Source organism: Protopterus annectens, chromosome 8.part0 (assembly GCF_019279795.1).
Source record: "Protopterus annectens isolate FY-2018-M chromosome 8.part0, PAN1.0, whole genome shotgun sequence".
In the NCBI taxonomy this organism is placed as follows: domain Eukaryota; kingdom Metazoa; phylum Chordata; order Ceratodontiformes; family Protopteridae; genus Protopterus; species Protopterus annectens.
Genome location: NC_056741.1, coordinates 22887723 through 22908566, shown reverse-complemented (window position 1 = coordinate 22908566; position 20844 = coordinate 22887723). Strand labels below are relative to the sequence as shown.

The following is a 20844-nucleotide window of genomic DNA, read 5'->3' as shown; positions in this document are numbered from 1 at the left end:
AGTACTTAAAAAGATGGAGGAAAAAGCTAAATCTATGCAAACTGGTAGATTTCCTGCAAGTACAACCTCCCAGATTTAGTAGGCATTGGCTCTCTAAGAATTGTTCCTTCCTGCCTCTTCCAGGCCTTCTCAGTCCAAACCCAGCACCAGCAAAACACCCAGGCTTCAGTCCCAAGGTACTCACAGGCCTAATCAGTCGGGGGCTCCCACTTCCAAAGCAGGGAGTAGTAAGACCCCCCCCCCCATCTCTCCTGTCTCAATGACCTGACTTTAAACCTTCCAAGCCCTGCTCAACTAACTGTTACTTTAGGGGGAAAGATTGTCCTACATGCAAAAAATTGGGAACTCATTACCCAGGACAAATGGGTTTTAAATATAGTTTCCCAAGGATACAGATTCCACTTCCACTCCTTACCAAGCCCAAACGGCTGGCCAGACCTTCCCCCAAATCAGTGGACAGAGGCTCAACAGCAAGTTCGCTCTCTCTTAAGCACCAGGGCTATTCAACCTGTTCCAGAAGAAGAATGGGGCATAGTTTCTACTCAAGACTTTTCCTGGTACCCAGAAAAGACGATTCCTGGCGTCCTATCCTGGATCTGTCTATCCTAAACACATTTTTGGTAAATCCAAAATTCAAGATGCTAACTCTTCATCAGCTACTTCCCATGATAGGCAAAGATGCCTGGTTGGCAACACTGGATTTAAAGGAAGCCTACCTGCACATCCCAATAAGGGAATCTTGCAGAAGATACCAACGCTTCAGAGCAGGCTACATGCACTATTAGTTCTCTGCACTGCCCTTTGGCTTATCTACTGCGCCGAGGGTATTCACAAAGTGCCTAGCTCCAGTCATTGCATTTAGCAGGCAAAGAAATATTCAAATATACCCATATCAGGACAATTGTCTAATTCAGGCAGAAAGCCAGGACATACTATTAAATCATCTGGTATTTGTAAAGCAATTGCTAAATTCTCTGGGGTACACCATAAATGAAAAGAAATCACATCTGGTACCTTGCCAATAAATTGTATTCCTGGGAGCAAGCTTGAATACAACTTCCCAGAGGGCCTACCGCTCGCCAGAGAAAAAAGTTCATTTGACAGCCTATTTCAAACTACTGGCCACAAAGACCCAGCTATCTACAAGGAAAATACTGCAAGCCCTGGGGGTCATGGCCTCTTGCATTTTACTAATTCCATATGCAAGACTGCATATGAGGAACCTATGGTGTCAACATTCTCATGACCTGGAAACAATGATTTCTATCATTCTTTGTATCAAGACAGAGTTCCTTTGGTGGGCAGAGACCTGCTACTGCAACAAGGGACTCCCTTTCACACTCTCCCCTGCCGCCCAAACCCTCACAACAGACTCATCAGACTATGCATGGAAGGCTCACATGGCAGGGCATTCAGGGCAAATGGAACCTGAGACAGATGCACCTGCATGTCAATCAAATAGAAGTGTTAGCTGTACAGAATGCTCTGACAGCCTTCAAAGACTGTATTCTTCCAGGACACCTATTGGTACATAAACAAGCAGGGGGGAACCCCATCATACCCTCTCTGCAGACTAGCTATGGCTCTGTGGAACACAGCCTTTAGCTACCAAGTACACCTGCAAACTCAATTCCTGCCAGGCATACTAAATTCATTGGCAGACGACTTAAGCAGATATCTCATGGACCCACACGAATGGAAATTAGATGCCAAAATATTCAACCTCTTGAACAAATGGGGGACTCCAGAGATAGACCTGTTTGCCTCCCCTCAGCGCTACCAATTGAACAAATTCTGCACAAGAACTCCCCACAGCCAAGCTTGGAAAGTGGATGCCCTGTCCTTTACCTGGGAAAGCCTCTCAGTTTATGCCTTTCCCCCTCTGCCTCTCCTTTTGAAGGTTCTACTAAAGATCAAACAGGACAAGCCAAGGACAATACTGATTGTACCAGACTGGCCACGCCAGCACTGGTGTGTACCCCCTCTTGCGCAGTATGGCACTGCTACAGCCATGGCACTGTCTCAGACCCTTTCCCTGCTGTCCCAGCAGGCGGGCCAGATTCCACACCCTCGGCTTCAATCCCTGTACCTTGCAGCCTGGCTAATTCCTTGAGCCCTCCCTTAGCATCCCTCAGTAAGCAGGTACTGGATGTCATTCTGGAGGCAAGGAGACCCAGTACTAGAAAATCCTATGCTCAGAAGTGGAAAAAGATACTGTTTCTGGAGCCTGATTCAAGGGAGGGGCTCAACGGTGCCCCGCTTACCTCAAATTCTACAGTACTTGACAGAAATGCTCCACAGGGGCCTATCCTTCTCGTCCCCCCAGGAGAGCTCCCACTCCAGCCTGGGACCTTAACTTTGTATTGGAAAAGCTGACTCTGCCCCCCCCCCCACCCCTTTGAACCAGCGGCTACAGCTGAGTTGAAATTCCTTTCTTGGAAAACAGCCTTCCTTCTAGCCATCACTTCAGCAAGAAGAGTGTCTGAATTATAGGCCCCTCATGGCAGTGGAACCCTTGAATTATCTTCCATGTGGACAGGGTTTCCCTCAGGACTAACCCTTCCTTTATGCCCAAGGTGGTGTCTTGTGTCCCTAAATCAGTTAATTCATTTGCCTACTTTTTTCCCTAATCCACAAAAAGGTGAAAAAATACTGCACACTCTCTGGACATGCACAGACAACTTAGATTCTATTTGGACAGGACTAAGCCTACCAGAAAATCTGAGCAGCTGCTAGTTAGATTTGCTGCAGGGGCAGAGGGGAAGGCCATTTTAAAGCAAACCATTTCCAAATGGCTAGCCCATTGCATTCATTTCTGCTACAAGCACCATGGAAAACCTGCCCCACAGGGGATAAGATCACATTCCACCAGGGCTACATCTTTCTCTGCTGCATTTCTCAGAGTGGTCCCTACCAGGGACATCCTAGAAGCTGCTATCTGGAGTTCTTTACATACCTTCACCAAGCATTACCACTTGCCTATCTTTTCTAAATCTAGAGCTGGATTTGCCACTGCAGTCTTGCAGGGATTAATAGCTGGCCTTAATGCTCTTTGACTTCCTCTTCCCTTCCTTAGCTTTGGGAATCAACCCAAATGTAATGACTGCAACAGTGAAACACCGAGAACATAGTACAGTTGTGTACACTTACCATAAATGTAGATGTTCGAGTGTATTCACTGTTGCAATCCTGGTTACCCTCCTTCCAGCCCCCTGACTTCTCTTGGCATTACCTCTTCTTAAGGTTGATATGTCTATTTTTTCTTGTGTATTTGCTTTTTGATGGGGGTTTTACCATACCATTTAATTGCTTCCTATTATGGAGGCACCTGACATCTGGGGCAAGAAAAACTGATGTAATGGCATCGGCTGCATGTTTTATACCCCTGATGACCTGATGTCAAGGAAGAAACTACAACATCTGATGCAGAAATCCGAAGACTCTGGTATTCAGGCTGGCTGAGGGCTACCTAGAGGCAGATAACCCAATTGTGATGACTGCAACAGTGAATACACTCTAACATCTACATTTATGGTAAGTGTACACAACTGTACTTTCCCTTTGCTATGGGCTCATCTAGTACAACCTCCAAGGTCCCTAATCCAAAATGGGACCTTTCTCAACCATGTGTCAAAACTCATCTGGACATGAAGTCCCTCACTGACTGCCTGGATTCTGCAATTCCAGTAATGGCCAACGAGCCCTCCTTGTCTGCCAGAGTTATTCAAATCCAACTGTCCCTCAAACATCAAGCTTTCTATTAGAAAACTCTACAAAAATTAGAAATTTTTCATGTGGGTTATTAATTGGAGTTTAGTTTCTCAGCACTTGTTCCGTTTACAAATTTTAGTGAGTCTTTTTGATTCTGGAGCACAAAGCAAACTTTCACTTCTCAACCTGTGGAGCGAGCTGTTCTACCAATACTGTAGCCTGAAACCGTTCGTTATCACTCTGGTTTTCATCATTTCTTAAAGGAACTTTGTGACCAGCTGTTAAATACCCTGTCCTTCCATGGGTCCTTATGCAGACTCTTTAAGCACGGACTCTTCTTTTTTTAAAGTTCTTTTCCTGGAAGTGTTTATTCTTGGAGGCAGGCACTTCTGCAAAGAGAATATCTCGATTATGGGCTTTGTCTTGAGAACCTTGTAAAACCGGGGTCTCTAGCTGACCGAATATCTCCTTTGTACTGAAAGCTTCTGAGTTGGCCATGAATCAGTATATTCACTTGCCTATTTCCTTTCCCAATGTTCCTGTCAGAGAATTCATTCTACTGTACTGTCTCCATTGAGCCAAGTTAGGGTTACCACCTGTCACACTTTGCGAGGGACAGTCCTTCTTTGGGCAGTTATGTCCTGCAAAAAAACTGTAAAAATTGCAAATGTCCTGAGATTTTAGGCTAAAATTATTTCCTTTATTATGTAATAGTTGCATAAAACAGTTATTCTGTATCTGAAACACCTAAATGTTATAAGAAACAGAATAAGCAACTAAAATGCTACAAGAATAAGCTTTTATTTAGGCAAAAAAGTAAAGTTATGTCCCTTGTAGTGGCCGTGGGTATGTTTCGCCCTGCAAAATCTGATGTTTGTACCAGACATGTCCCACTTTGGGCATTTGAAAAAGTGGCAACCCTAAGCCAAGTCTGTATGCAAGGATGACCAACTCTTTGATTCAAGACTGGCTTTGAAAGGAATACAAAGGTGATGAGAGTTGCTGTGTCTAGATTGTTACTAGATTGCATAACTTTCATTTATACTTTAAAAGGGTCTACCCTTTCATCCAAGCCAAAAGATTATTCTACTATATCCATTTCAAGTTGTGCTGCTTTCTTCATAGACTACTGTGAATGAACTCTGTGCTGAGCAGATTTGGTCTACAGTGCGTACTTTTGTCAAGCACTGCAAACTGTACTTGAAATATAGTTAGAGTTGCTTTTTAGTTCCACCACTCTAAGGTGTCTTGCCGTGATGCCAGCAAGGATGTGAAGTAGCTGGGGAAAATATTCAAACCAAACAAGATAGAGAAACTGCACAACATAGGATAAGAAAGCTATAGATCCTTGTCCCTCAGTCTGGCTCGATGTCCTGCCACCCTTTTTTCTGGAGGAACTTGGACCGAAGCCTGAAGTCTTTACTCCTAGTTCTTTTCCTGTCCGGTATCTTTTTCTATGCAAACACGTTCTGAGGAATAGGGAACCGCATAGCATCATAAGAGAACGTAAGTGCTGGACAAGCTTCTTTTGAAAATGTTTGCTGCCTTAGATCTGCCATGAGGATCAAAACCGGTTCAGAGAGACAATACGGATCTGTTACAGTAGTGCATAACTTTTGTTTTCTATAGTTGTGAGAAGCAGTTTACTAGTGGTTGCCCTATTTACCTTCCTTGTCCGTTATAGGGCAGCTGTGCTGCAAGGACTTATTAGAAAGTTAGGGAACTGGAGTTTCCAGGTTGATGATAATTGAGTCTACCTCCTTGTAACTCTAACATTCTAATGTATTTTGTCAGTAATCTTCATTTCTAGATGTCAGTAAGAGTATGTACATGAATAGACAACACTGGGACATAGTGCTTATTTCAGAAGTATATCTGCATTCAGAAAGAATGTTGAATTTCAAAATTTATTTGCTGTAAGTGGTGAGTGGCTCATGTCCCATCTGTGCCATGAAAACAGATAGTGATAGAGTAACCAGTTTTGGAAACTCTTTAGATTTAAGTGTTTGTTTTTTGTGAGGCACTGTGATAACTACCCATTTCTGGTAATCTATCTAGCTTTTTTTTTTTTTTTGGGGGGGGGGGGGGTACCAAGTAGTTAACTTTAATATATCTTAAATCAAATTATAGAAATTTGTAAAACTGGTCATTGTAAAAAGCATGTCTGTTAATATTGTTATAGTTAGAGCTTCTGTTCAATCTCAGAATCCTGCACTGCATTTTATCTTTTGAGTTACAGGTGGTGGTCCTATATTCTCTGAAAAACTGCTTCAGTAAACTGCTTCAGTTACTTTCAGTAAAGTAAATTTTACAAAGTATAGTTTATTAATTAACTTAATGATGGCACCTTAAATCATAGTACAACATTTCAGTTTTAGTACTTGGAATATTCTGTGCCATTTATACTTATTTTAAACACTGTAGATGTGTATTTGCCTGTAATGCTTAAGAGCTATTCTAATTAATCATAGTTGTAAATCTGTTTGCACTTTCATATGATGTTCATCGTGTTACCCTGCTGCAGTCATCACACTTGGGTTATCCTGTCTTCAGGCGGTCCCGCAGTCGGCCAGAATTCCAAAGTCTTGGTCCGGCGTCGGTTGCTGTCGCTTCTTCCCTGACGTCAGTGCGCCAGGGGTATACAAGAGGCATCCGATGCCATTTTCTTCAGTCTTTCTTGCCGCGTGGTGCCCGAAGCAGTTCGCAAGTGCCGGTCGGCCGACACCTGAGATTTTCAAATCGAATTTCAGTCCGAAGTCTTCAAAAGCTAAGTACCCCGCTGGGGAACCTTTTTCTTGCCTCAGTCAGATGTCAGAAAAAGTTAATAATTGTATTTCTTGTGGGAAGCAAATACCTCATAATGACTTTCATTCTTATTGTATACCTTGCCTAGGCCCAGACCACGACATCACTGGTTGTCGGTTTTGTGCTAGGTTCAATAAGCGAACTATAAAGTGACGCTTTGATTTCGCACGACACTACTTCGGTAGAAAATTTAATTATACTATGCCATCGGAGCAACCGACTACCGGCGTGCACAAAAAATGCAAAGATAAGGACAGGCAGCCTAGATCCAAGCCAGACTCCGAGGCCTCGGCTGAGCCGGTCGTCGGTTCTCCGGTTTTCAGTGAGGCGCCTACGCAGCCCCTGACTACCGCAGAATTGGAATCCCAGACCGCTTCGGATTCTCAAACTGAGAGTACTAGGCCAACGCAGGCCTACTCTTCAGGCCCTACCAACAACATTGCAGAAGGGGAAGCCGTGGCTGTGGAAACACCTTCGGTTTCAGAAGGTGTCTTCAGGCCGACTACTCTCACCATTAAATCTTATGCTAAGCTAAAACCTAAAAAGCCTGTACTTCAGTCTCCAGTTCAAGGCCCCATGCCTAAGAAACAAATGCTTAAGATGGCTGAAGATTTGATTACTCTGATCAGGGGTTCCCACACCCCCCCCCCCCAGACTAAAGGCCTAGACAAGAGGAGGATTATGCCTCCTCTGACCAAGCTTCTGTTTCCTCAGACTCCTCTGAGCAGCAGGATTACTCCTTTCCCCCTTATGAAGATTCTGATGCTGAAGATTCCATTCCCTCAGCTTCTCCCCCTGAAGACTATTCCTTTGGGGAAACCTTACATACCATGAGGGAACATTTCCACTGGGAAAGTCAGGACTACTCCGACTCAAAGAAAAGGCTCGAGAGTTTCTTTTACTTCCCCAGCACAGACCACTTGCTATCCCTCCAGTTTTAGACATTGTGGATGATGTTTACTTAGAATCTAGTCTAAATCCAGATTCTCTTCCTCCTGCTCCAGCCAAACCAGACAGATATTATAGAGTGCCCGACTCTCACAAATTCCTTTACAAAAGCCCTGCTGCTGACCCAGAGACAATCTCCCAGGGTCCCAAAGGGGCTAAGGCTTCTGTGGCTAAAAATCCTGTACCCTCTGAAAGGGACTCCAGGGCACTAGATAGGTGGGGGGAAGAAGGTTTACACCTCAGCTACTCTAGCCATGAGAGCACTAAATTGTCGATTTTCACATGCTGAAATACCAGCAATTCCTACTGTTTCAAATAAAACAAAAGATGAGCACGCACCCTCAACAGTCTGAATTCAAGGAAATGCAGGATTTGTTGCATGCAGCTGAACAGGTGGGCAAACATACTTTACAATGTGGGTTTGATTCCTTGGAAGCTTCCTGTAGAGCAGCTGTCATGGGTCTGTTATACGTAGGCATGCTTGGTTAAAGGAACAAACTCTGCCTGATCATGTTAAAGCAAAGTTACTAGATGCACCCTTACAGCAGGATGTCTTATTTGGAGTTAAAGCAGAAGAGGTTTTAAAGAAAATGGAGGACAAGGCAAAATCTATGCAGACGGTCAAAGATTTCTTACAGGTACAACCCCCATGCTTCAGCAGAAATTGGTCAACAAAAAAATTGGTCCTTTCCAGCTTCTGACAGACCACAGAGGGGTAAATACAGATGCCCAAGGGGCAGAGGTCAAGCACAAATACCTTACAGACCTTGCCAGTGGGGCACTGCAACACAGAAGGGAGGAGAAGACAGGTCCCAAACTACTAGAAGACAAACACAATGACTTAAACGTCAAGCTACCAAGCAAAGCTCTCTTGGCAGCTCCCTTGGGAGGAAAATTAGCTCTTTTTGCAGACAACTGGCGCATCATCACAAAGGACAAATGGGTCCTAGACATTATCTCATAAGGATACAGATTCCATTTCCACACCATGCCAAGGATAAAAGGAATCCCAAACCTGCCACAAAATCAATGGTCAGAGGCACAAAAACAAATTACAACTCTCATGGATATGAGAGTCATTCAGCTGGTACCTACACAGGAGCAAGGCCAAGGATTTTACTCTAGGCTCTTTCTAGTCCCCAGAAAGGACAATGCTTGTAGACCCATTCTGGACCTTTCAATTCTAAACACCTTCTTGCAAGTACCCAAATTCAAGATGCTAACACTACAGCAGCTTCTTCCCATGTTGGGCAAGAAAGCTTGGCTAGTAACGTTGGACCTCAAGGAGGCATACCTGCATGTCCCTATCAGACGAAATTGCAGAAGATACCTCCGTTTCATTGCAGGTTCAACCCATTACCAATTCTCTGCACTGCCCTTTGGCTTATCTACTGCGCCCAGGGTCTTCACAAAATGCCTGGCACCAGTAATTGCATACTGCAGACAGAGGAATTCAAATATACCCATACATGCATGACTGCCTCATCCAAGCAGAAAGCAAGGACATTCTCTTACAACATCTGGCTTTTGTAAAACACCTAAGTTGCCTAGGGTACACAGTAAACAAAAAGAAATCAAAACTAGTACCCTCACAAAATTACATTCCTGGGTGCCAGCTTGAATACAACAGCCCAGATGGCTTATCTGACGCCAGACAAACAACTACAGCTAACTCAATACTTCAAAATAATGGCAAAGACCCAACTCCCTGCAAGAAAAATTCTGCAGGCCTTGGGCTTCGTGGCATCCTGCATACTACTTATACCATTTGCAAAACTGCATATGAGGAAATTACAATGGTACCTGAAAAGCATATGGACTCAACACAGCCACAGCTTGGAAACTATGATACCTCTTATTCCCTGCCTTCAACAGGAGTTTCTATGGTGGTCACAGGCATGTCGCCTCAACAAGGGTCAGCCTTTCACCTTACCCCCAGCCAGGCAAACTGACAACAGATGCATCGGACTATGCCTGGGGGGCACATGGCAGGACGGTGCATTCAAGGCATATGGACTACAGATCAAAGAAATCTGCACATCAATCAAAAAGAAACGCTAGCTGTACAGAATGCTCTGACAGCCTTCAAGGACCTTTTACATCCAGAACAGTTTATAATAAGGACAGACAACACCACAATAATGTGGTACATAAACAAGCAAGGAGGTACACACTCCTACCCACTATGCAGGCAAGCAATGAACTTGTGGAACACAGCACTGGCTTACCAAGTTCAATTACAAGCTCAATTCCTGCCAGGAAAAAAGAACACGTTGGCAGACGACTTAAGCAGGAACATCATGGATCCCCACGAATGGAAACTGGATCCACAAATATTTGCAATGATAACTCAAAAATGGGGGCGCCCAGACATAGACCTGTTTGCAAACCCCCAAAACTATCAGCTATCAAAATTTTGCACAAGGACATTTCACCATCAAGCTTGGAAAGTGGACGCACTCTCATTCAGTTGGAAAATGCTGACGGTATATGCCTTTCCTCCATTGCCCCTTCTCACAAAGGTGCTGCTGAAAGTGAGGATGGAGAGACCATGAATGATACTCATTGCCCCGGACTGGCCACACCAGCACTGGTACCCACTACTAAGGAACATGGCCCAAGGCCCACGATGGATTTTACCACAAATTCCTCATCTGCTCACACAGCAAGACAGTCAGATTCTACACAGCCAGCTCAAAACCTTAAATTTGGCTGCATGGCAAATCACCTAAGTAACAAGCCAGCTCATCTTTCACAAGCTGTTATGGATGTCATTCTGGAGGCCACAAGGCCCAGCACCAGGAAAGCCTACTCGGACAAATGGAAAAGATTTTGCGCCTGGAACCAAGCTAAAGGCTAAAATACCCCTGAACCGGACATACCTCAGATTCTACAATATTTAACTGAGCTGTTACACAAAGGACTTTTCTTTTCATCTGTTCAAATCCACGCCTCAGCTATTTCAGCTCACTACAACACGGATCCTCCCTTATTTTCACATCCACTTCTAAGGCAATACCTCAGAGGGGCCAAAAACATTAGGCCTCCCAGGAGAGCACCAACACCAACTTGGGACCTCAACTTTGTTCTGGAAAAACTTACGCTGCCACCTTTTGAGCTGGCTTTCTCAGCTGATTTAAAGTTTATATCATGGAAGACTGCCCTGCTGCTAGCAATTACTTCAGCCAGAAGAGTCTGAGCTTCAGGCACTAATGGCAGTAGAGCCTTTCCTCATTTTTCATCTAGACAGAGTTTTTCTCTATGAACTAACCCCACCTTTATGCCAAAGATGGTATCCAGTGTGGCTCTAAATCAAACCATCCATTTACCCACCTTCTTCCCAAATCCACAGAACAAAGGAGAAAGACTCCTTGGACATTCACAGACAACTACGTCACTACTTGGATAAAACTAAGGTTTTCAGAAAATCTGACCAGCTTTTTGTATCCTATGCTACAGCATCACAAGGAAAGGCTATCCCAAAACAGACCATTTCCAAATGGATAGGACATTGCATTCGTTTTTGCTACACCCATCATGGAAAACCAGTTCCTGCTGGCATAAGGCCCCACTCCACCAGGGCAGCAGCTACATCTACAGCCTTCCTCAGGGGGGTGCCAACCAAGGATATTCTGGAAGCTGCAACTTAGAGTTCAGTACACACCTTCACCAAACACCATCACTTACCACTTTACTCTAAGACTAGAGCTGGCTTCGCCACTGCAGTTTTGCAGGGCCTTCTAGCCTCCTCTAACTCTGACTCCACCTCCCATCCTTAGCTTTGGGATTCATCGCAAGTGTGATGACTGCAGCAGGGTAACACGATGAACATAGTACAGTTTTGTACCTACCATAAATGTAGATGTTCGAGTGTATACCCTGCTGCAGTCCAGGTTACCCTCCCTCCATCCCCTCTGACCTTTCAATACCTTAAAATCTGACACAACCTTTGTGGTGTATTTGCTTATAGCTGAAGGAATGTTTTGTTTATGCTAAACCTTTATTATTGGTACTATCTACTGACCACCTTTTAGGGGGGCACCTGACATCTGGGGCAAGAAAAACTGAAGAAAATGGCGTTGGATGCCTCTTTTATACCCCTGGCGCACTGACGTCAGGAAAGAAGCGACAGCAACTGACGCCGGACCAAGACTTTGGAATTCAGGCCGACTGCGGGACCGCCTGACGACAGGATAACCCAAGTGTGATGACTGCAGCAGGGTATACACTCTAACATCTACATTTATGGTAGGTACAAAACTGTACTTTCAGTGTGGTAGGCATGTTCCATTTATATCTTGTTCATATGTTCAGTGTGGTAGGCATGTTCCATTTATATCTTGTGTAAACTCCAAGTTATGTTCTTGTATCTAGAATTTTATGTTTTCTTTACTACTATAATGAATTGTTATATGTATTTTATATAGCTACATCCATCTTTTTTCAATGAAAATGAACATTAAAGACGACAAGGAAATAAGCCAGAACATTATGCCTACTAAACCACTTTGCTGACATTAGGTTTACATAAACTGCACCTAACTGAGTTTGTAGTAGAGGTGAGGACCCAGATGTTGAGCCACACTGCTTTGGGGAGAGTGCCACGGTTTTTGTTTCCTCCCACAGACTGAGCATGTAAACACAGGATGAATAATCTTAACTGCCCAACATTTATTTGTGAGCAGCTACTAATGTCTGTAGTAGTCTTCATGCTATTTTTGTGTCAAGTTATATCCATTACTGGTTAACTTGTTGGTGTTAGCATGACATCTACTTTCAGGGCATTACTGCTTTCCAATCATAGCTCTTAACCAATTTGAGACAAATCCAGAAATAATAAGGGACACTTAAAATGTCACTATTACATTCAGACATTGACAGAATAAGAGAATTAATATATATTTTCTTAACTAAAAGAAGCCTATACCTCTAATTGCTATAATTTAAGTGCAGTTAACCACCTTTTCTCCAGTGGTCACCAATTGTAGAAGGGATTAAAAGAGACTGACCTAACTTTTGAGTAAAAGTCAAGGATGTCCATGAAAATCAGGAACAGCTGAGAGCTATGCTTCCAATGTCACATCCTCCGATATAGAGAATTCAGTGCCATTTTAATGCTTATAACTGAGCTTCTGGGTTGTGATAAGGACTTAGCAGTTCATATTTTTTTTATAAATTAGTTTTCAATTCAGATTTCTAAGGAATAACCATTTATTTTTCTTCCTAGCCAAAACTGGGCAACAGTGGGGCTCCATTCAGACTTCCAAAAGACCACCTGCTATTTACTAGCTTGAGGAGTGCCATCACGGAAGGTAAGACAGTTTTCCTGAGTAGAACACCTAGACCTTTTTCCTTTTAGCAAGGTTGTTGAGGAAATGGAAGTGTCTAGATGTGAAGTTCAATCTAGTTGTTCATTCATCACTGATGGGTTCGGAGCCGATCCTCGGCTCCGACACGGCTGACTAGCAAGCTCAAAGTTCTCCAGTAGCTCGAGACCCCACCCCTTATCCCACATTGCACTGCTGGAATTACCCCAGATCTAGTTTGCCATGGCACGGATCTCTTGGTTTCCAGCTTGGTTCGAGACTGTGAGTTTTTCAGCTTTCAGCAAGTTATATTTTTTCATTTTTATATATCCTTGTTCTGTTCTTAGTAGGAGATATACTAGCTAGTAGATAGTAGTTTCACTGTGTTTATACCTCTTTCCTCAGTATTATCTATCTTGCCTTCGGCCCTTTGGCCTTAGGATCCCTTCTTTAGTGATTAGTCAGTGATCCCTTTTTGGGACTACTGTTTTTGGATCTCTTATTACTGTTTGTAATTATTTAGTTGTCCGTGCCCCTTTTGGGCTGTGTGTGTGTTTGTGTGAGTTGCTTAGTTCAAAAGAGCTCATAGTTAGTGTGCTTGAGTTGTGCAAGTCTGGGTTTAAAAAATGCCCAGACTGCGGACAGAAAATGTCAGTCACAGACGCCCATGTGCAGTGTGTTTACTGCTTGGGTGAGGTACATCTGCAAGTGTCTTGCAGCATATGTCATTCCTTTTCTGCAAGAGTGTTAGCTGAAAGGAAGAGGAAATTGATAGGGGTATCATCAAACGCCCCTTTTCTGAGGCATTGTCTGATCAGGATGGAGCCAGTAAATCATCTAAATCTAAGTCTTCCACTGATTCTAGATCCAAAAAAGGAGAGAGGTCAGAGTGTGTGGTGACTTCGACTCAACTTCCTTTGGAGCCGACAGTCTGCTCTTTTTGGAAGCAAGACACTGCTTTGGAACCGGTTGCCGAAAAATCTCCATCCATAGTGCTCCAGTCGGCTCCATCTGTCCACTCTTCCAAGTCCTCTTTCAGCCCATCTGATCTGGATATGGACCAGCTGGTTCAGAAACTTTTAAAAGCACCAGGCTTAGTTAAATTGCTGTCTGCTCAGACACAACCGTCGGAGCTGAAGACCACTACCTTTGAATTGTCTGCTCCTTCTCTGAGCCATACCGGACTCTCGGAGCAGGAGGAGGCCACCCTGATGATTGTGGATCCCTTGGAGCCAACACCTGCTCCAATGTCGTTGGCTCCATCTGCTCGGACATTCTCGGTGCCAACCTGGGACTCTAGGAGCAAACACTCTCCAGTTGGGTCCGGGGAGGATAGCCGCAGCGACTTGTCGGTGCCGACTCTTCCTCTCAGGGCCTTTGCTCGGGTGAGCATTCGATGCCATGAAGCGAGTGTTGTCTCCCAAGACTTCCTCATCTCAAGGTCTGGCCTCTTCCTCTAACATGCCCGTGTCTGTTTGTTTCCTCCGGTCATCCCAAGCGTAGAGACCCAGAGCCTCAGGTAGCCCCACAGGGCGCTCCTTGCTCTTCTGAGACCTCTCCAGAAGTTCCCCCTCAAGAGGTTCCCAGGAAGAGATTATGCAAGAGGAGGCATTTGGACCCCCCCCCCCCCAGGAGTCTAACACATTGGACACCAACCAGGATGAATCAGAAGGGTCCCCCATATCCCCCCTCTGAGGACATCTCCTTTGTGGAGATTCTTGAAATTCTTAGGCAGAGGTGTGACTGGCAGTCCAAGAGCCCTACTGAGGACGAGTCTGTTCTGAAGGCGTTTGGGTCTCAATCTTCCACCTCTTGGGTATCTCTGCCTTAGGATGAGCTTATGGATCTGGTCTCTCGTAGGGCGTGGGTGTCTCCAGAATCTATGGAACCTGTTCCTATGAGGTCTAATAAGTTTTTCCTACCCTGTGGATAAGTCCTTTTTGACCAAGGGAGTCCCTGTTGATGCCATGGTGTTGGCGGCAGCCACCAAAAAGGAAATGTCTGCGACTTTATCTATCCATCCTCCTAACAAAGAATCTAGGATCATGGATCGGTATGGGAAACGCATGTTCAGTTCAGCAACTTTCTCACTCAGATCACTGAACTACTTGACACATTTTACAAGACTGCATAGAGATCTTAAGGAGTTGGGAGATGCTCTTCAGGGTGCTGCAGCTTTGAGTGTATCTGATAAGATTGCCAGTCAGCTCTCTACCCTCAGTTAGATAGTCAACTCATCCATGCGTCTTGTATCATATGCAGCTGATGGTTCGAGTATTCGCAGGTACAGGAATCGCTCTCCGTAGACGGGCCTGGATGTGAGACTGTTCTTTCGCGGAACCCTTCAAGTCTTCTTTTACTAATAACTCATTTGACGGCTCATCTTTGTTTGAGCCAAAGGTGAAGGAGACTTTGACCAGGTGTGAGCAAGAAGGAAAGACTGTCTGCCATCGGAGTCCATTTGTCCACCCCCACTTGACCCTTTCCCAAAGTTCAGAGGGGGAGGAAAGATGTGGTTCCGGAAAGCCCAAGGAGCCTTTCAAGACACACATGGAGAGCCCCCCTCCAGAGGCAGAAGAGGGGGTTTCAATAGAAGATGCCACCTTTGTGGCAGAGGGGGTCCGCAACATCAGGGTGACAGATCACTTCTCTGATCAATCTCCGCAACATCAGGGTGACAGATCACTTCTCTGATCAATCCAATCCTACCAGCGCTCTTGAAGGAAGGCCTGACTGTCCTACTCTGGAGGCAGTCGGGGGTCGCTTATCATTGTACCCCGAAGCCTGACTAAATATAACAAATGACAGTTTGGTACAAAGTATAATTTCCAGAGGGTATTTCATACCGTCCTCCACCCAGCCTGTTCCCGTCAAAAAAATCCCGGATGTTCCACCCAGTCACGTGGGACATGGGACAAGCGCCAATAGAGGTATGCCGATTGCTAGAAAAGTAATCTAGCCAGCCCCAGCAGACCAGACAGGATTCGGAACTTACTCAAGGTTCTTTTTGGTTCCAAAGAAAGCAGGGGACTGGAGACCCATTTTGGATCTCAGCAGACTCGACCAGTTTGTGAGAAAAGAGAAGTTCCGAATGGTCACGCTACAGTCCATACTCTCGTTCTTGGGAAAGGACAATTGGATGTGCTCGATCTATCTCAATGATGTGTACTACCACATAAAGATGGCCAGACCATCCAGAGATCACCTGCGTTTCCGGCTGGGAGCCAATCATCATCAATTCCGAGCTCTGCCCTTTGGTCTCACTACAGCCCCCAGAGTGTTCACCAAGTGCATGGCAGTAGTCAGGCTCACCTGAGGCGTCTAGGATTCCAGGTGTTTCCATATCTAGACGATTGGCTCCTTACCTGCACCACCAGGCATCAACTTCTTCAAGCGAGAGAGGATACTCTGACACTCTGATCAGCTAGGCATTACAGTCAACTTTGAAAAGTCTGCCTTGTTGCCATCGCAGCATATCGTTTTTATAGGGACAGAATTAGACACGTCAACCACCACTCTCCACCTTCCGCCAGAAAGAATCTCTATTCTTCGCCAACACATCATGTCCGTAATATCAAAGAACAGAGCACCAGCAGCAGAGGTATTGAAAGCTCTAGGATTGATGGCGGCAGCTATTTCTAGTAATCCCGTTAGCAAGGATGCATATGAGAATCCTTCAGTGACTTCTGTTCATGCAATGGTCTTAACAAGAACTTCTAATGAGTCACATAATCCTGATAAATTCCTGCAAGAAGGATCTTTAGTGGTGGTTGACGTCTCCATGTCACAATAGGATGTCCTTTCATGCTTCTCCCTCCAGTTGCCAATGTGACCACGGACGCTTCCCTGATAGGGTGTGGGGGACTTTTTCAGGGAAAGACTGCCCAAGGCACATGGACAGATCAAGAATCACATCTGCATATCAATGTCCTGGAGATGAGAGCAGTACTTCTAGCATTGCAATACTTTCAGGACTCTTTCTCTAGGGACAATTGCAATACAGACGGACAACATGTCAGTGGTCTGGTATCTGAACAAACAAGGCGGGAACAAGTTTTATCCCATTTGCCGAGAAGCCCTCAGAGTATGGCAGTGGGCACTGTCATCCCAACGCTTTCTGTTGGCAATGCACATCCTGGGCAAATCCAACGTCGTAGTGGACAGACTGAGTAGAGCAATCTTATTGCCCCACGAATAGTCCCTCAAACAAGAGATTGCGGACAGGATATTCCGCTAATGGGGCCAGCCTTCCTGCGACCTGTTCGCCAGTCACATCAACAAAAAATGCAGAAGCTATTTTGCCCCGATTCCCACGCCAGGTCATTCCCCGAGGGATGCTCTTGTCCACGATTGGCCCCCGGGTCTCCTCTATGCATTTCCACCAATTCCCCTGATGGCTAAATTCTTACAGAAAGCAAAGTCGCTGGGGCGGACAATCATCCTTATAGCCCCTCATTGGCCTCAGCAGATTTCTTTCCCATCATTCTGGAAGATCCATGGATCCTGGGCCCAGTTCCGGACTTGTTGACATATCCGTCAGGGGATCTCCACCCATCATTGCAGACACTGAAGCTAACTGCTTGGCTGCTCCAATTCCCCGCATATCCAGGCTCTATAGTTTTTCACATGACACTAGTCAGTTTTGTTGGCTTCCCATAAACCTTCCACCAGAAAAGTGTATTGTAGTAAGTGGAAGAGATTTTCCATTTGGGCTTCTTCCCACAACAATTGACCCTTATCAAGCGCCATTGTCCTCTATCTTACAATTCTTGACAAATCTTCAACAAAGGAGTGGTGGCTATGGTGCAAGTAGAGTTAGCTGCTATATCTAATTTCCATCTAGGAATTGATGGTTTGAATATTATGGCTCACCAATTGTCTAAGGTTTTTCTAAAAGGTTCCTTTCACATAAGGCCTCCAGTGAAGGCACCTTATTTCCCCTGGAATTTGAATTTTGTTATCTCGTATCATTCTTCCTCCTTTTGAGCCTGCATCATCTTGTGAACTAAAATTCTTGTCGTTGAAAACTCTTTTAGTAGCCATCACTTCAGTTCGTAGAGTGTCAGAGCTCCAAGCCCTTTCCATCACGCCCTCTCAGGACAAATCCATCCTTTCTGCCCAGAGTATGTTCTGAGGTTAACATTAATCAAGTCATTAAGTTGCCCATTTTCTTCCCTAATCATACCAACAAATTGGAATATGTGTTGCATAAACTCTATGTTCATAGACAACTTAGATTTTATTTGGACAGAACAAAAGACATTAGGAAATCGGATCAGCTCTGTGTCTTTTTCTGAGACCAGGAAAGGTAAACCAGTTTCTAAAACAACCCTAAGTGGCTGTCTGATTGTATCACCTATAGATATGCTTGTCATAATATGCCCTTGTCTAGTAAGGTAAAGGCTCATTCAACCAGAGCAGTTTCTACCTCATCAGCCTTTCAAGCCAAATTGCCTTTGGATAACATCTGTGCAGCAGCCACATGGTCTAAACCTCACACTTTTATAACTCATTACAAAGTGGATAAGGCCTCCAGGGACAGGGCTTCATTTAGTTCTACGGTCCTGAAGAGTGTTCTTCCGTGAGCCACCCAAGATCAGGGTGCTAGGGACACTACCCATCAGTGATGAATGAACGGTGAGATTGAACAACTTCACATAAAGAAGTTATGTACTCACCATAGCGTTTCTTGTGAATTGTTCCATCTAGCCTTCATTCTCACATCCCTCCCTCCTTCCCCCTCCTGGCTGACAGTTGACCTGGAGGTTGTCTTCATCCTGGTTTTTCAATGTGTATTCATTCCTAGGCAGAATAATTATTGTACTATTATATGGTACGCAGCAAACAAGATCTGAGGTAATTCCAGCAGTGCATTGTGGGATAAGGGGTGGGGTCTCGAGCTACTGAAGAACTTTGAGCTTGCTAGTCGGCCATGTTAGAGCCGAGGATTGGCTCCGAACCCATCAGTGATGAATGAAGGCAAGATGGAACAACTCACATGGAATGTTATGGTGAGTACATAACTTCTTTTTGTGGCATGTTTAATCTTTGTAAAGTTGTATATTGCTGAGATGAGCACAGCAAGTCCATGCCCAGAATAACCTCGATAGTGGTACCTAATACGTTGTGACATTTAACCAAGTAGGAAGTCTGTCTACTGTACTCACCTTTGCACAACTTCATCCCTACGTCAGTGTTAAGGTACCTGTAAGTAGACAGTTGAATGGAAGTTCGGCAGAGCTAATCTTCAGTCTCCTTACTGTTCCACTAAGGGTTTAATTCTCCATATTCCATACAAAGTTGATGGTTTTGAATATCTTGTGTGTTTGCCAGTAAAGGAGCCCACCCCCTTTCAAAGGGTAGTTCTAAAATCTGGGGACCAGCTGTGAAACTGGGGTGGGATGCAGGTGAGAGGCTGAAATACTTTTGTGAAAATACAGCAGTGATATGAATCTGCCAAAAGAGAAATCTATGGTATCCCTCAGTCTCAGCAAAACCCAGTATGCAACCTATACTGTGTCCAAAACAAACTAAGAAACTTTTGGAGGGTGTAATACTCGCTTTCTAAATTGTTATGCACTTAGTTCGCTTAATAAAAATCAAACTGTAAAATATAACTAAAAAATATATGCTACAGAATCAAATAAAGAAAATGGTAGTTGGTCCACAGTTTTTATGAAGAAATAATAATTAAGCCCCAGTTGTCTACGAGTTCAGTTTCAGCTGCCCCAGTACATGTTTTTCTAAAAGATTAGGGATGTCTCATTCCAGTTCCAAAAGGTCCACATAGTCAATTTGAAATTTAAAGCCAGTGTGTCTGTTGTGTAGCTGCAGGTGCCGAGCCAGTGCATCATTCTTGCACTTCCATCTAATTTCAGAAAGATGGCCAGAAATCCTTTTAAGTCTGAGCGTTTTCCCAACATAAAATGCTTCACAGTCATTGCAGCTAGCCCTGTAAACCACCTGCATAGTTAGTCACCTCCTGCATTTAATCTGTCTTTTGTATAGACATATGGGCAAGCAGTATAAGAGATATCAGTGGGGGGGGGGGGGGGGTTGTGTCTTTGCTGGGGAGGAATACTGAGGAACCAAGCTTACTTCCTTTTCCCTTGTTCCCTTGTTACGTACTTAAGTAATGAGACATTTATGTGCAGGTTACATTTTAACTGTGTACGTACCTTTTAATCTGCATTTCTCTTCCAGAGTCATTTTAAAATCAGTAAATCATATTTTCACATACACTGTTTTATGGAGTATTAGCTTTCCTCTGCTGGGTTTGAAGCCTGAAATAATCAAGGATTTCTACCTGTCAAGAAGGGCCATTATCCCAATGCAGCACATTTCCTGAACTGTGCTAAGTGTCATGTCTTTGTGTGTTTTTGAGAGGGGGTATTGATACCATCTGGGCTGGACTGTTGTGCATCAGATGAAATGTACCCTCCTCTATTCAGTATGTTAATTTCATACGTGTAATTTTTCACAGCAGAAGAGCATAATATAAGAAGCAATGAATCTGCATATCCACTGAAAAGAACACAACTGGGTACTGAAGGCATCTCTGACACTTGTAATCTAAGAACACAATTTGGCTAATTCCCAGACTGGATTTGCTTTAAAACTGTTAACACATTATTGATGATTTCTTCTGTTTGCAGTACTTTCTGCTCGAAACATTTGATTTTGTTTTGATCTATTTAATTGGCTGCTTTTGCATGCTTGTAGGATATGCCAAACACCACAATTACTACCTGCCATTTACGGATCGGGCCATAGCATTAATTTATCAGTTGGCTGAGAACCCAGATGAGATCTGCACTGATATTTTGCGGCATTGTTATGTTCAGGTTCAAGAAGAGGTGATGCAGGAAAAAAACGAGATTGAGCCACCCGCGGTAAACTCTGAAGGTAAGTTGTTCCTGTGGGTAGTAGAATCTAAATGTAATGCACTTTTATTGATAACAGAATCTGCAGTTTTCTTTGAAGATTAAGCCAAGTTATGGGAGAACTGGGATCATTCTTAATGTAGGTTTCTCCCCGTAAGGTAAAGCTCTTTTAGTTTTAGTGCTGGAAGCAG

General features: G+C 44.2%; 1 protein-coding gene across 1 annotated transcript in view; it reads left to right on the top strand.

Moving 5' to 3' along the window:
- NCAPD2 (non-SMC condensin I complex subunit D2) overlaps positions 1-20844 on the top strand; it is a 1714408-nt gene that overhangs the window by 1033940 nt on the left and 659624 nt on the right. Inside the window, exons 20-21 of the mRNA XM_044079588.1 lie at positions 12692-12776; positions 20493-20675. Of these exons, the coding sequence (XP_043935523.1) occupies positions 12692-12776; positions 20493-20675 (268 nt within the window). The remainder of the gene's footprint in view (positions 1-12691; positions 12777-20492; positions 20676-20844) is intronic.